Source organism: Heteronotia binoei, chromosome 13 (genome assembly GCF_032191835.1).
Source record: "Heteronotia binoei isolate CCM8104 ecotype False Entrance Well chromosome 13, APGP_CSIRO_Hbin_v1, whole genome shotgun sequence".
Taxonomy (NCBI): domain Eukaryota; kingdom Metazoa; phylum Chordata; class Lepidosauria; order Squamata; family Gekkonidae; genus Heteronotia; species Heteronotia binoei.
Window position 1 is genome coordinate 26,770,351 of NC_083235.1, and position 14,908 is coordinate 26,785,258.

Sequence of the window (14,908 nt, forward strand, 5' to 3'; positions counted from 1 at the left end):
CTGAGAGGTGATATGATCACCATCTTCAAGTACTTGAAGGGCTGTCATATAAAGGATGGTGTGGAGTTGTTTTCTGCAGGCCCAGAAGGTTGGACCAGAACCAACAGAGGCTGAAATTAAATCAGAAGAATTTTCAACTAAATATTAAGAACTTCCTGAGCAGATCCTAAGAAGAACAGGCTTCCTTGGAAGATGGTGGGCTCTGCGTCTTTGGAAGTTTTTAAACAGAGGTTAGATGGCCATCTGCTGATCCTGTGAACTTAGAGGGAGGTATTTGTGAATTTCCAGCATTGCATTGGACAAGATGACCCATGACCCTGGAGGTCCCTTCCAACTCTATGATTCTATGTGTGTTTGTGTGTGTGGGGGGGGGTATTTACCTTACAAGGGGGATACATGTGCAGCATTTATTCTGGGTGTAAGGTCCCATGGTAGTCACATTTTAAAACATTGCATCTAGTTCAGATCTAACACAGCTTCCTGCCTAGAGTTATCTTTAAGGATATGGGAAAGCCTGAGCCACAGCAAGTACTCTTGATCTCACACCTTCCAAGACTGAGCTCCAACTCTGCAGATGGGCTCCAAAGTGCTGTTTCCTCACCAGGTCCCCCCCCCCCACACACACACATTAAGAGTCCCAGAGGGCTTTGCCTGCAGCACTCACCTCCACTCTCTCCTCCTCTGGACGATCCTGGGTTGTAGAGCCTGGGGGTGGGCACATGGCGGATGTGGATGATGAAAGTTGCCTGGTGCCCATCGGTAGAAAACTGCACTGGAAAACAGAGGAAGAGGCAGAACACCAGTCTAGGGCTGCATTGGTTTGAATGGCAATTGATCTCATTGACTGAGGGTTGGGCCTGGGGTTGCGACCCTGTTCTCCCATGCAACAGGCACACCTGACTTCCAGGTTCTCCTCAATCCCCATGCTTGCAATGCCCAATTCAGGTCAGGACCACCATGCCCATGGATTTGAGATTTCAGTCTCCCCCACCCTTGTAATAGTTCCCTAACTTGACACAGTCCTGTTAGGGGGCTATTATGGGCAGGGCTCTTTTTGCAGCAGGAGCTCCTTTGCATATTAGGCCACACCTCCTTGATTCAGCGAATCCTCGAAGAGCTTACAGAGCTCTTTTTACAGGACCTACTGTAAGCTCTTGGAGGATTGGATACATCAAGGAGGTGTGGCCTAATATGCAAAGGAGCTCCTGCTACAAAAAGAGCCCTGATTATGGGAAACCCACTAATTCCCTGAGATACAAGTCCCCCAGGAAGGACGAATCCCCTTCTCTATGATCCTAATCCGAATCAGGCTCTGCATGTGGGGAATACTAGAATATACCTCCCAAAAATGCTGCATGATTGTTTATACCTTATTTAATGTGCTTTGCTATAATTTCCCACAGTGTTTCCTGATTGTTTGTCCCATTTTTCATGTGCTTTGCTGTAATTCCACACAGTGTTTCCTGATTGTTTGTCCCTTGTTTCATGTGCTTTCTAGTAATTTCCCACAGTGTTTGCTGATTGTTTGCCCCATTTTTCATATATTCTTGTGGTCTCTTCTTACACAACAGGGAAATGCTGATTGCCACATTGGAGTCAGGCAGCATTTTTTCTCCAGGCCACTTTGGCCAAGCATCTTGGAGGGGGTTCTGCCATCTTCTGAGCACAAATCAGGGGGTCACTGGGTGTACGTGGGGAGATATTTGTGGAATTCCTGCACTGTGCAGGGCGTTGGAGTAGATGACCCTGGAGGACTCTTCTAACTCTATGATTCTAGGTGCATTGTTATACTACCCCACAGTGCATTCTGATTGTGTGTCCCACAACTCGTTAGGGTTGCCAAGTCTACTTCAAGAAATATCTGGGGACTTTGGGGGTGGAGCCAGGAGAAAGGTTGTGACAAACATAATTGAACTCCAAAGGGAGTTCTGATTGTCACATTTAAAGGGATCACACACCTTTTGAATGCCTTCCCTCCATTGGAAATAATGGATAGGGGCATCTTCTTTTGGGGCTCGTAGAATTGGAACCCTTGGTCCAATCTTTTTGAAACTTGGAAGATCTTTTAAGGAGAGGTGTTGGATGCTATGCTGCAAATTTGGTGCCTCTATCTCAAAACACAGGCCTCCCAGAGCCACAGATACTCGCAGATCAATTCTCCATTATTCCCTATGGGAATCGGTCTCCATAGGGAATAACGAGTGCCCAGCAGATATTTCATAGAATCATAGACTTGGAAGGGACCTCAAGGGTCTTCTAGTCCGACCCCTTGCACAATGCAGGAAACTCACTTTTCCTCCCCCCCCCCCGCTTTCTGATGACCCTGAAGCAGGGGGGAGGACCTCCAAACCAGGGGATCCCCTGCCCCCACCTGGGGATTGGCAACCCTACAACTCATGCATGACAGGATTGGGATTCCAGACCCAAGCTACACTCTCTGTAAGATGTCAGTCAACTTTGGTGAACATTTCCAGGAGGATGTACCCTGTTTCTTTGCCATTTGCACATCCTTGGTGTCCTGGAATACAATCTCCAGAAGAACAGGAATCATACCTATGAGAGCTTGTCTAGCCCAACAGCCCCAACTGTGAACTAGGAAAAGCCCTGATTCAGGTTCCCATCTGCAATACTGGGACGCAGTATGAACATATGAAGCTGCCTTATATTGAATCAGATCCTCCATCCATCAAAGTCAGTATTGTCTACTCAGACTGGCAGCAGCTCTCCAGGGTCTCCAGCTGAGGTTTTTCATGCCTATTTGCCTGGACCCTTCTTAGTTGGAGATGCTGAGGACTGAACCTGGGACCTGCTTACCAAGCAGATGCTCTACCACTGAGCCATATCTGCAACACTGCCACATTCTTGGCAAACTCTTCACCAAAAGGGAAGAGCAGATCAAGGTTTTGCAGCCAAAGGAGATCCCTTTTTCCACCCAGGAAGCACACATTCTTTCAGTAAAAACGTCATTCTTTTTGAAAAAGACTTCCACCATGAAAAAAGCAAAAGTACACAAAAAAAGTAGCCCAGCCCCAAATTCAATCATTTCAGGACTCTAATTTTTATTTCTCATTTGGCCATGAAAATATCAGGCAGTAAACTCTTGATCTCCTCAACAATGCGCCTAGACTTGCCGGCACCTTGGCTAGACCCTCCGCCTCTCTCTCTCTCTCTCAGCTGGCTGTTTCCGTGAAGCATGAAACCCAAGAGACGTCAATCGGGAGTCTCTGGCCTGGCCAATGTTCCTGTTCGTTTCCATCGGCCCAGATTGCCCTTCCAATTGAGAGGATTTCAACATAGTGCTGCAGAGCTGGGGAGGCCGTCTAAAACATATCCTAGAAAGCAGTTCACGGGGTTGGCCGTTTGGGTATGGCTGAGCCCTAGCTAAGCATGACAGTGTAATGTTGCCAAGTGTACTCAGAAAGAAGCCTGTGATTTGAATGGGATGTGCCCTTAGGTTCTAAATCCTCTAAATCATGAAGAAACATCCAGAGCTAGTCCCCACCCATCCTGGGATTCTACCAAGTTTGTTCTGTCCTAGAAAGCAAACATGGGCTAGAAATAGCACCAGATAGGAAACTACCAGCTAAGCAACACAGAAGATGATATTGGATTTATATCCTGCCCTCCACTCTGAATCTCAGAGTAGCTCACAATCTCCTTTATCTTCCTTCCCCACAACGGACACCCTGTGAGGTGGATGAAGCTGAGAGGACTCTCACAGCAGCTGCCCTTTCAAGGACAACCTCTGCCAGTGCTATGGCTGACCCAAGGCCATTCCAGCAGGTGCAAGTGAAGGAGTGGGGAATCAAACCCGCTTCTCCCAGATAAGAGTCCACACACTTAACCACTATACCAAACTGGCTCCCTGAGAAAGCTTCTGTGAAAAAAAAAAGATTTTTGAAAACAAAACAAACAAACCTAGAGCAGATCTTTTAATGATCTTTTCCTGTGTCTTCTAATGCATAAGCTACAGGGCTGACCTGTCCATTAAACTCACAGTGCAGATTGCCCTAGGACCCCAGAGATGAAGGGGCAACAAAACCAGCCTGTTTGTGCCCTGCTTAGCTGTGGCATCTGGGACAGCCCAAGGTGGTGTCCCTGGCCCCAGTGGATGCTCTACAGTGTGCCTCTCTCTTCCCCACCATTTGGGGGGGCGGGGCTGTGGGCAGGGAGAGGAGGGTGGGCAGTGGCTTCCCTGAAGTTCAGGAGGTAGGAGAGCAAGTGACAGTTTCCTCACTATGCAGGGGAGCAGTGAAGTCATTTGCCTAGAGCACCAAAAGTTCATGGACTGGTCCTGACGAGCTCCCAGTAGCTACCTGCTGGATACCCCCTGCCTTAGAAAGTGAGCTTAGGATCTCAGCTTTAATTGAGCCATGATCTGATCCTGTGGTTAAGTGTGTGGACTCATATCTGGGAGAACCGGGTTTGATTCCTCACTCCTCCACTTACAGCTGCTGGAATGGCCTTGGATTAGCCATAGCTCTGGCAGAGGTTGTCCTTGAAAGGGCAGCTGCTGTGAGAGCCCTCTCAGCCCCACCCACCTCACAGGGTGTTTGTTGCAGGGGGAAAGGATATAGGAGATTGTAAGCCACTCGGAGTCTCTGGTTCAGAGAGAAAGGTGGGGTATAAATCTGCAGTCATCTTCTTCTTCTACATATTGACTCTAAAATAAATCACACACTTAGTTCAAGGGGACTTATTCCCGAGTAACCTTTCAAGGAATGCGCACTCTGTACAACCTAACGGGTAGCAGATGTCACATGGCCTCTGGGTTTATTGGGGGGGGTTTTCCCGCGAGGGCTGAATTCTTTCACCACCAACAGATTGCTCAGTCTGAGTTCCAGCAAAGTCAGCAACTAATCTGCCCAGAAGAAGCACCCACACAGATCATCCACCGGGAGTTTTCAAAAACTGTCAACTTGGAAGAACTCACAATGCACTCTGCCCTGTGACATTTCCTATTTCCTGTGAACTGCCTGGCTGACGTGTTCCTTTTCCCCATATGCCACATCTGCTGTGATGATATCCTGGGGGTATCCAGTGTCTGCACTAAGAAAATGAACAAGAATCCCACTGAATATGTGACTATCGAACACTAATATGCTTCTTAACTGGGGGTTTGTTTTTTTGAGCAGGAATGCACAGGAACACAGTTCTGACTGGCTTGGTGTCAGGATGTGTGGTCTAATATGCACACGAGTTCCTGCTAGGCTTTTTCTACAAAAAAAAGCCCTGTGTGGGAAAATGGTGATGTCAGGGGGTGTAGCCTAATAGGCAAACGAGTTCCTGCTGGGCCTTTTCTACAAAAAAGCCCTGCTTCTTATGATGCCAGCCTGAAGTGCAGATATTTTTATATGACCACAGGCCCATAGTCAAAGACCTATTTAAAACCAGTATGCAATCACAATACAGACTTGATCCCACATAAAGATATGTGTGCCAGAGCAAAATATACGATAAAAAATACTACACTGCTCATTCCTTATTCAAACAAGGAGTCCATAAATGAAACCCAGATGAACAGCCACAAATTATCAGCCCAGCCTTGCTCAAAGTGGCAAAAGGTTGTTTACAGGAAAGTAGCTGCACAACATAACAATCTGAATTTTTATCCCTAATCTCAAATGGAACCCAAAGAGAATGATAATTTCCTGTGCATACTCTGCCTGCAAGTTTCAAGAGCCAGTTTGGTGTAGTGGTTGACTGTGCAGACTCTTATCTGGTAGAACTGGGTTTGATTCCCCACTCCTCCACTTGCACCTGCTGGAATGGCCTTGAGTCAGCCACAGCTCTGGCAGAGGTTGTCCTTGAAAGGGCAGCTGCTGTGAGAGCCCTCTTAGCCCCACCCACTTCACAGGGTGTCTGTTGTGGGGGGAGAAGGTATAGGAGATTGTAAGCTGCTCCGAGTCTCTGGTTCAGTGAGAAGGGCGGGGTATAAATCTGCGGTCTTCTTCTTCTTCTTCTCTCCCCTCTCAGAGGTTAATGGTTAAGCAGAAAGATACAGAAGCAACTTGGTGAAGTGGTTATACACAAAACAGCCATACGTCCGGAGGGTGTGTCCTGCTCCTGTACATCTCTGCTCTTGTACATCTGACGTCTAATTCAAAGACATGACTATATATGTCCAGAAGTAAGAGACTGTCATGCACAGCTACTTTCCTATAAACAACCTTCTGCCACTTTCAGCAAGACTGGGTTGATAACTTGTGGCTTTTCATCTGGATTTCATTTACGGACTCCTTGTATACAAACTTTGTTTCAATAAGGAATGAGCAGTTTAGTATTCTTATTGTATATTTAGTTCTGGTACGCATGTTCCCTCTACACTGTGGAGTTCTTGTGAGCAAAAATTCTACTTTGTAAGCTGTCCCTTTCGTAAGCTGCTAGCATTAAAATTGTGAGCTACTTCATAAATTTGTTTGCTCAAGGGCCATTTTTCCTGAGCTGAGACAAAAGTGTGTGAGCTGGAGGGTAAAAAATTGTGAACTAGCTCACACTAACTCAGCTTAGAGGGAACACTGGTATGCACATATTTTATGTGGAATCCATTCTGTATTGTGATTGCATACTGGTTTTATTTAGGTCTTTGACCACGGATTTACAGTTATATAAATATATTTGCACTTCAGACTGACTTGACTATTGCAACCTTAAATAAAGTTAAAAGTACAATGAATTTGAGCAGTCCCCCTACTTAATGCCAGCTCTCAAATGCCTAGTCAGACATGGTGGTTTTGGGCTGCACAATGTGATTAATGTACATTCTTAATCATCCTTACAACACACCAGTAAGAGAGGCAAATATTATCATTATTGGATGGCAGAGAGGGGCACAGGGCACGGCTGAAGTTGCAAGAATGGTGACGTCCCTAATACCACCAAAGTGGCCAAGGCAAAATCTGAACTCAGGACTTGCCCACTCACAAACTTTTAGCCACTATGCTACAGTACTATACTACTCTATGCTATGCTGTGCTGTACTATACTGCAAAGGCTTTGCGGGAGTTCCTAAAAATGAGAGCTCTAAGGCTTTGTTTATATTCTCAGAGTGGTTCCTGATGGTTTGTGGTTTATCATAATTCCCCACAGTGGTTCCTGATTGTTTATGCCTTGTTATAATTCTCCGTGGTTGATCCTGATTGTTTGTTCCTGTTCCACTTGCCTTGATAGTCCTCCCCACAGTGGTTCCTGATTGTCTGTCCCTTGATTCATATGCTTTGTTACAATTCCTAATAATGGTTCCTGATTGTTTGTCCCTTGTTTCTAGTGCTATGTTACAACTCCTTGATGCTCTATGCAGGGAGGACTTATCCTTTGCAATGTCCATTTTTTTGCACTACAGAACCAATGCCATATGTCTTACTGCTGCCCTCAGAGTATCTGTTCTCCTACCCACCTGTGTCCACTGTGTTGGGATGGAAGAGTGTGTTGGTGTAGGTGACAAACTGCATTTGCCGGTTGATGTTGTCCAGGTGTGGTCCTGACAGAGTGAGGTGCATTTCCCCTTCCCCTTCCACCTTGACCCCTTCCACTTCGGCAGCTACATCAAAGGTGCCCATTGTAGCTGATAGGTTGATCTGTCACAGAAGCAAAAGAAGAGCAGAGTTAGCTTTGGAGGGGGGAAGAAGGAGGAGGAGATTGGATTTATACCCTTCCCTTCACTACCTGAAGGAGTCTTAGAGCGGCTTACCATCTCCTTTCCCTTCCCCTCCCAACAACAGACACCCTGTAAGGCAGGTGGAGCTGAGAGAGCTCTGACAGAAATTGCTTTTGAGAGGAACAGCTCTGTGAGAACTTGTGACTGACCTGAGGTCACATCAAACCCGGTTCTCCCAGATAAGAGTCCACGCACTTAACCACTACACCAAACCACTAGACCAAACTGGAAGCAAGGTTCTGTGATTTTTAGAAGGTGGCTGGCTGGCTGGCTTACCAGGAACAGCTCCTTTCCTGGGACACCTCATAGATCAAAGGTAATGAGACCTGTTTATACTCTGAGGCAGAAAAAATGAGCTGACTTCTTAAAGCAAGGAAACCTGAAAATCTCAAGTTCTGTTCTAATAGCAAAGGACCTAGGATGGTCAGGAACTCAGTTCACTGCCTGCCAGAGAGGCTTGACCCATCTGCTCACAGCAGGAAATGAGAGATGGTTCCAGAGATCCCTGCAGTGTCACAGTCTCCCATTTCCTAACAGGGTATGTGTGTGGGAGACTGTGGAAAGGGCCATGGAGCAATGGGATAGAGCATCTGTTTGCCATGCAGAAGGTCCTAGGTTTGATCCCCAGCATTTTTAGTTCAAAGGATCAGGTAGCAGGTGATGCAAAAGACTTCCACCTGAGACACTTAGAGCTGCTGCCTCAGAGTGGCTGAGAGAAGCACAGGGAGCAAGAGGAATGAAGCTGTGGTGACGTTCTTTACTCCTGTTCCCTGCAGGCACTGTGCAGGCTGGTGGAAGTGGGGAACAATGGGGAGAAATAGGTGAAGTGTTCTGGCATCACGCTTGCATGCAACATCATGTCCAGCAAAAAATCCCAAGTACTGTCATTACACTGAGAAGATACTATAGGATTCATCTAAAACCCTATGGTTTGACCATAGTTTTGGACAAATCCTAGAGTGTCATCTCAATGTAATGATGTCACTTCCTCTCTTTTTTTGTACCCATCCCCCTCCACCCAATTCCTCCTGGCAGGCAGGTCATCAGCTGCAGCTGGCAACCCTATCCAAGTCCCCCGGGCATCTTACCCGATACGATGCTCTGTCAACTGCCTGTAAGCTCAGACCTGGGGATTGAAAAGATATAGAAGAGATCTTTGAGCATTTATTATCTGCTATGGGGTGGCCAAAGTAAAAGCCACATAGAATAAACGTCAAATGTCTGAAAGCCACAAGACATGAATGTCGAATGTCTGAGAGCTGCAAAACTGGAAGGGAGGGAGGGAGGAAGGAAGTGGAAAGAAAGCAACTTTAGCTTTCAATGCATTCTCCAAGCTGCTGGCTGGCTTGGTGGGGAGAAGTGATTTAAAGAGAAAAATGCCTTCTCCAAGCTGGCTGAAGGGGCAATGGGGGTTTCGAGAGCCACATAATATGTGTAAAAGAGCCACATGTGGCTCCCAAGCCACAGTTTGGCCACCCCTGTGCTATGGTGTCCCCACACATGACTTTTTTTGGCCTTCCAGTCCAGCCCTCCCCCTTTACACCTCCCCCCCCTTGGAGACTCAATGAAAAGGCTCTCACCAGGGATGAGGATGGTCTGAAGGGGCCGGACTTCCACCCCTTGGGACGGATATTCCAGTGGAGAGTTGGCTTGGACTATGAGGAGTTGGTCAGCTGGAGAATGGGACCTGGGAGGAGACGAGGAGGAAAGATTAGGGCTGCCCGCAGTTCAGGCTTGAAAAGATATTTCTGGCATGGGACACAATGGCAAGGAAGCTTGGCAAGAACAGCCACTCCTCTTGAGAGGCCAAGCTGTGCCCACTAAACACCTCCTTGCCATATGGCAGCTTGAGGGCACAGGAACCAGTGGGTGACGATCATGCTTATGTCCTGCCACTCGGCAGAGAAGCAAGCTTTCTTCTAGAATCTAGAAACATTTCTGTTGAAGGACGGCATCTTAGGAGAAAGGAGGCTGAAGCTGGCTCCCAGTCCCTTAATCACACGTCCTAGTTCCTTATTCATGATTCCAACCACAAGTATTGATGATACTGAGAAAGCTCTTTACCCCCCCCAAAATAAGCTGTGGACCATCGCACGGTTCACCTGTTACCTGGTTCAAAGCTGGGAATTTGTGCTACCTACTCCCAAGTGTCTGTAGGCAGGGCTGGCCCTAGACTGTCTGGCACCCTAGGCACAGCTAACTTCTAGGGCCCCACCCATACCGATAACATCACTGAATCACATGGGGGGTGGTGTGCCCAATTTGACACCCCCAGAAGGCCAGTGCCCTAGATAATCACCTAGTTTGCCTAGTGGCAAGGCCAGCCCTGTCTGCAGGAGAAATGCAGAGAAAGCTACTGGAGGTACCTGCACCCCAAATCTTACACACACACACCCGTTGTGGGGACTCTGCTCTGCAAGATGTCATGCATTGGTGCCCAGGTCCAGTACTGGTTCTGGTGCCACGAGCTTCCAATTGAAACCCCTGAGGTTATACTGAGACTGATTCCACAGTTGCTGTTGCTCTGACCCCGGGCTTCCGTTCTTTGGATCAAGCGATCAATTCCCCATCACTTGCTGCATGGGTGCATTTTGACTCACGGCTCCCTCCAGTTCTCCCCACACCTTCCCAATAGTTTTTTAGAGATCAAGAAGCTGCAGGGAGAACTGGAGGGAGCCACGGGTCAAAATGTGCCTGCACAGCAACTGGCGGGGAATTGGCTGCTCGATCCGACAAAAGCAGAAGCCGAGGGGTGGAGCAACAGCGACTGCAGAATCGGTATGAGAAAATGCTCTGAATAAGGAACTTCCCTCTGCCGCTCACAGCAAACTTACAGCCATCCCAGATAATTTTAATCCTGACAACACCATGCATGGCTTTACATTTACAGTTCATCCTCTATGGGTTCCTAAAAAGAGAAAAGGAACTCTTTCTGATAGTGGTGTGGATGCTTTTTCCCCTTATTAATCTTGACACTGCTTCCCCCCCCCCCTTAGGTCATTTGTTTTGCAGCGCATCAACAGCTAAAGTCATAAGAGTTCTATTCTTCAAGTTTTGTGGAATGTCTGGGAAGTCATCCAGGAATGAATTGTGCACCATTTGTGCAAGTCTGCAAGAGCTCTCTGTCGCCCTTTTGAAGAGCCTTGTGCCCAGACCCTTTGTCTGAGAAGCAGAAAGTGATGGAAAGGTTCCCGAGTCCCTTTATCAGATCAACATTCTCTCCAAAACTATTTCAGCAATCTGGACAGGTCTGGGTCAGCCAGCAGCCAGCATCAGAGAGCAGGGGACTTTTCACTAAGGCCAATGGCTCCAAGAGATATCCCTTGCCAATCTCAATTCCTTGCATTTGACTGATTGGGATGGTGGAAAATTTAGTCTGCACTCCTGTTAAGGACCTGGAAATTCTGATTTTCAAACTCCAGTCTTTGATTGGAGGAGGTCAACAGGCCAGTTTGGCCAGGGAGCCTGGAGGGTTTGGGGTTTTTTTGCCATCCTCTGGGCATGGAACAGGGGTCATTGGGGGTGGGGGGGAAGTATTTGTGAATCTCCTACATTGTGCAGGGGGTTGGACTGGATGACCCTGGAGGTTGTGCATAGCACTAAAATAGCTAGAACTTATAGCTGCCAGACAATCTTAGGATTTCCTGGCTATTCTAAACACAATGCCATACAATAATAATGATGGTGCAATGTCTTCTGATGAAGGCAGATTGACTCTCAAAACTTATACCCCCAAAATCTTGATCTCTGAGGTGCTGCCAGACTTAAATCCAATGGCCTGTTCCATTTTCGTTAGACTCACAGAATTGGGAGGGACCTCCAGGGTCATCTTGTCCAACCCCTTGCACAATGCAGGGGATTCACAAATAACCCCCCCATGCCCTCACTGACACCTGCTCCACACCCAGAAGATGGCAACAACAAAAAAAATCCTGCAGGATCCCTGGCCAAATTAGCCTGGAGACAAATTGCTGCCTGACCCCAAAGTTGCGAACAGCATTTCCCTGGGCATAAAAGGAAGGGCCACGAGAACTAAGCACTGATGAAACCCTTCCTGCCCTTCTTTCCATGAAATGGCTAAGTTCACAGAATCAGCTTTGCTGTCAGATGGCCTCCCAGCCTCTGTTTAAAAACCTCCAAGGAAGGAGAGCCCACCACCTTCGAGGAAGCCTGTTCCACTGAGAAACTGCTCTGTCAGGAAGTTATTTCTTAGTTGAAACTCAGTTGAAAACTCTTCTGATCTAATTTCAACTTATTGGTTCTGGTCCGACCTTCTGGGGCCACAGTAAACAACTCCACAACATCTTTTCTGACCTATAGGTACCCTTAAGTGACCAGGCCTCCAATTCAGTGGGAGCTCACAGGAGCGCAACTCCTGAACCTTTCTAAGAGTTCCTCCTCCTCCTTCCGAGAGTTCCACCTCCTTGTCCATTGAATAGTAGGTGCAACTGCATAACAATCCCTGGATGAGCTCCACCACCTATTTTTCTACAAAACGTCCCCTTCCCTTAACTATATGAGAGCTCTTCAAGTACCTGAAAAAGTTGATCATATCACCTCTCAGTCACTTCCTCTCAGTCATCTTTTAAACATCACAGGAGCAAGGTTAGTTGGGGCATGCACTAAAAAATGTTGGAAACCTCCCCATAATTCTGCAACTTGTACACAAACATCATTGTAGTAACTGTAATGGGGACAGGAAGCTTTTGACTAAATGAATGCTGGGATGCTAAAGCCTGTGGCCCAAACTAATTTTGATGCTTGCAGGATGCAAACAAGAACCAGGCAGGATGCAAACAAGAACCAGGTAAGACTCACCTCCGCCAGTAACTGCGATACTCCTGCTCCCGCTTGTGGTTGATGTCTGGCAGTTTGGAAGGGCTGAAGGCTGTAGCAAAATCCAGCGAGTAGACCTTGCCAAAGAGCTGTCTTTGGAAAGGAAGGTTCATGCTTGGTTCTGCTATGCATTTGCAAGAGTTTTTAGGAAGAAGCCTGCAAAGGGATGAGCACACATCTCAAAGTGCTGCTGAAAGGTTCCTGTAGAAGCAATTCAATTACTCTTAAGTATCATTTCCAATGAGGGAGATAAAGTGACCATAATTGCTTTTTAGAACACTTTATTAAAAATAGCACTTAATTTCACAAGAAGTCTGGCTGGACTTGTTGGAGAATGGGTCCCTCTGGGACACGCTGAGCCACATTTAGTGCCTGATGAGGATGGGGTGGTGGTAGGGAACAGCACACTGGCACGTTGCATCCATGCACAGGAATTACACGGACGTACAGCAGACTGAAGATGTTATCTGACCTCTCTCATAATTTCTAAATATCTCAAGAAGAGAAATATGGACCAGGAGAGACAGCATGTAAGGCAGAGGTATCAAACGTGCAGTCCGGGGGCCGAATCATGCCCCTGGAGGGTTCCTATCAGGCCCCCCAGCAATTGGCTGTCATCTGCTTCCTTCTCCCTATCTCTTGCTTCCTTCTGCATAACAACTTGCTTTACAAAGCTTACTCAATTGCACAGGAGCTACAGAGCAAAACCTCTATTTTCCCCATTGGCTGAGGCTCTTCCCTTGGGGAGGAAGGGGGGAGGAATAGTTTGCTTTGCCAATAGCAGAGCTATTGAGCCAAGCCTCTCTTCCTTCTATTGGCTGAGGCTCCCCCCCCCCCCCCGTCGAAGGAAGGAAAGAGCCAGAGGTTCCTTTGCCCAGTTTTCTGGACCCCATGGGGGAGATATAAAGAAAGCATCTTTAAGACCAATGAGTGCTAATGTTTTAAGCATGTTTTAAGGGTTTTTTTAAAATATGTATATTTGTGTTTGTGTTCTTTATAAAATGTGTATATATCCTCATAACAAATGAGTTCGACACCCCTGTAATGTCTGCACAAGGAGGAACTAGTGTAATTGGTATGTTGCCGCTGCACCTGCTGATATAGTGCAACAGCACAGGGTATTCCACTTGGCAGGTTTGCCTGCATTTTTCCAGCCCATTTTTCCAGCATTTTTCCAACAATGGCCACTATCCTCTACCCTGCACCACCAGGAACTTTTCCAAGTAATATTAACATCAGCAGCCAGTGTATCATTACAGTGTTATAACAACCTATCAGGTTCTCTGAATCCCCAGCTTTTTTTTTTTAAGAGTAGGTCTGCAGTCTTTTTCATTGCAGAGATATAAGGGGAAAGGTTTATCTCTGAAACAAAAAAGGCTAGGAAGTTACTTTTAATTTTTTTTAAAATGGAAGCTGTGGATTCAGAGAATCAGACAGACAGATCATTATGACATTTTAACACTATAATAGTATGCCAGTGACTTATTTTTTAAAAAACAAAAACAAAAAATGAAAGGGGGGGATGGCCACCTTGTTGGACTGGGGCAGGGACCAGGAAATGTGGGAGGGACCAGGAAGACCCCAACGTTCCACCCATATGGGTTCCACCCCAGTTTTGCTACAATATTTCCCGAAACGTCACAACGCATAAGAGAAAAGATGGGAAGGACCCAGGAGGGATACAGAAGTCTGATAATGCTGCGTGAAGTGGGGGGGGGGGGGGGGGAATCTCAGCTTCCCAATAGCATTTGAACCAGGGCAAGCCACTGGGTATAAGTGACCTTTGTAAAAGGCACGTATGGCATATTGTCCCCAAGATCAGGACAGGGACACGGTTTTACTAGGGAGGGAACAGGCAGAAAATAGGAACAGTGAAGAAACATGGGAATGGGTCTTACTCCAAGATCTCCTCCTTGACTCGGAAGGCAATGTGGGCATATTTATTGTCGGGCAGCGGCAGGTGGTCCTTCAGCAGTTGGTCAGGCGCTTGCTCAGGTCGATGGCGTAGGTCCACTGTGCTGTAGGGTTTGGGCGACCAAACGTGGAGATAGAGGAAAGCCAGGGATGCTGTCAGCACCAGCAGGGCACACAAGGACTTCTGGACCGAATGCATCCTGGAGGAGGAAACAGGGAAAGAAAAGGAAACGTTAGCCAGAAAGGAAGTAGGAACCTGGATGAAATTCCTAGGAAAGAGCTCCACACCCATGACTAACTTTGTCTAGATTGAGACACGTCAAATTCAAAGTCACCAGTGAGCCGCCACTCAGTTACGTCCCATCAATCTTAGTGGGAGACAGTCGTGATAAATATGCCACACTTTTGGCATATTTATCAGTTCAGTCTATAAGTTCCCCTCCCCAAACATCACTGTCCCCAGTTTCTACCCCCAAATCTCCAATCCAGAGCTGGTGACCT

General features: G+C 47.0%; 1 protein-coding gene across 4 annotated transcripts in view; it reads right to left on the bottom strand.

Moving 5' to 3' along the window:
• The window catches only part of B4GALNT1 (beta-1,4-N-acetyl-galactosaminyltransferase 1), a 106,012-nt gene that overhangs the window by 15,684 nt on the left and 75,420 nt on the right, over nucleotides 1-14,908 (bottom strand). For all 4 annotated transcript variants that reach the window (XM_060252634.1, XM_060252635.1, XM_060252631.1 and 1 more), the window contains exons 2-7: nucleotides 14,392-14,607; nucleotides 12,476-12,649; nucleotides 9,238-9,344; nucleotides 8,746-8,783; nucleotides 7,397-7,577; nucleotides 665-772 (exon numbers count right to left, since the gene is read on the bottom strand). In XM_060252634.1, the coding sequence (XP_060108617.1) occupies nucleotides 665-772; nucleotides 7,397-7,577; nucleotides 8,746-8,783; nucleotides 9,238-9,344; nucleotides 12,476-12,649; nucleotides 14,392-14,606 (823 nt within the window). In that variant the 5' untranslated portion in view covers nucleotide 14,607. The remainder of the gene's footprint in view (nucleotides 1-664; nucleotides 773-7,396; nucleotides 7,578-8,745; nucleotides 8,784-9,237; nucleotides 9,345-12,475; nucleotides 12,650-14,391; nucleotides 14,608-14,908) is intronic.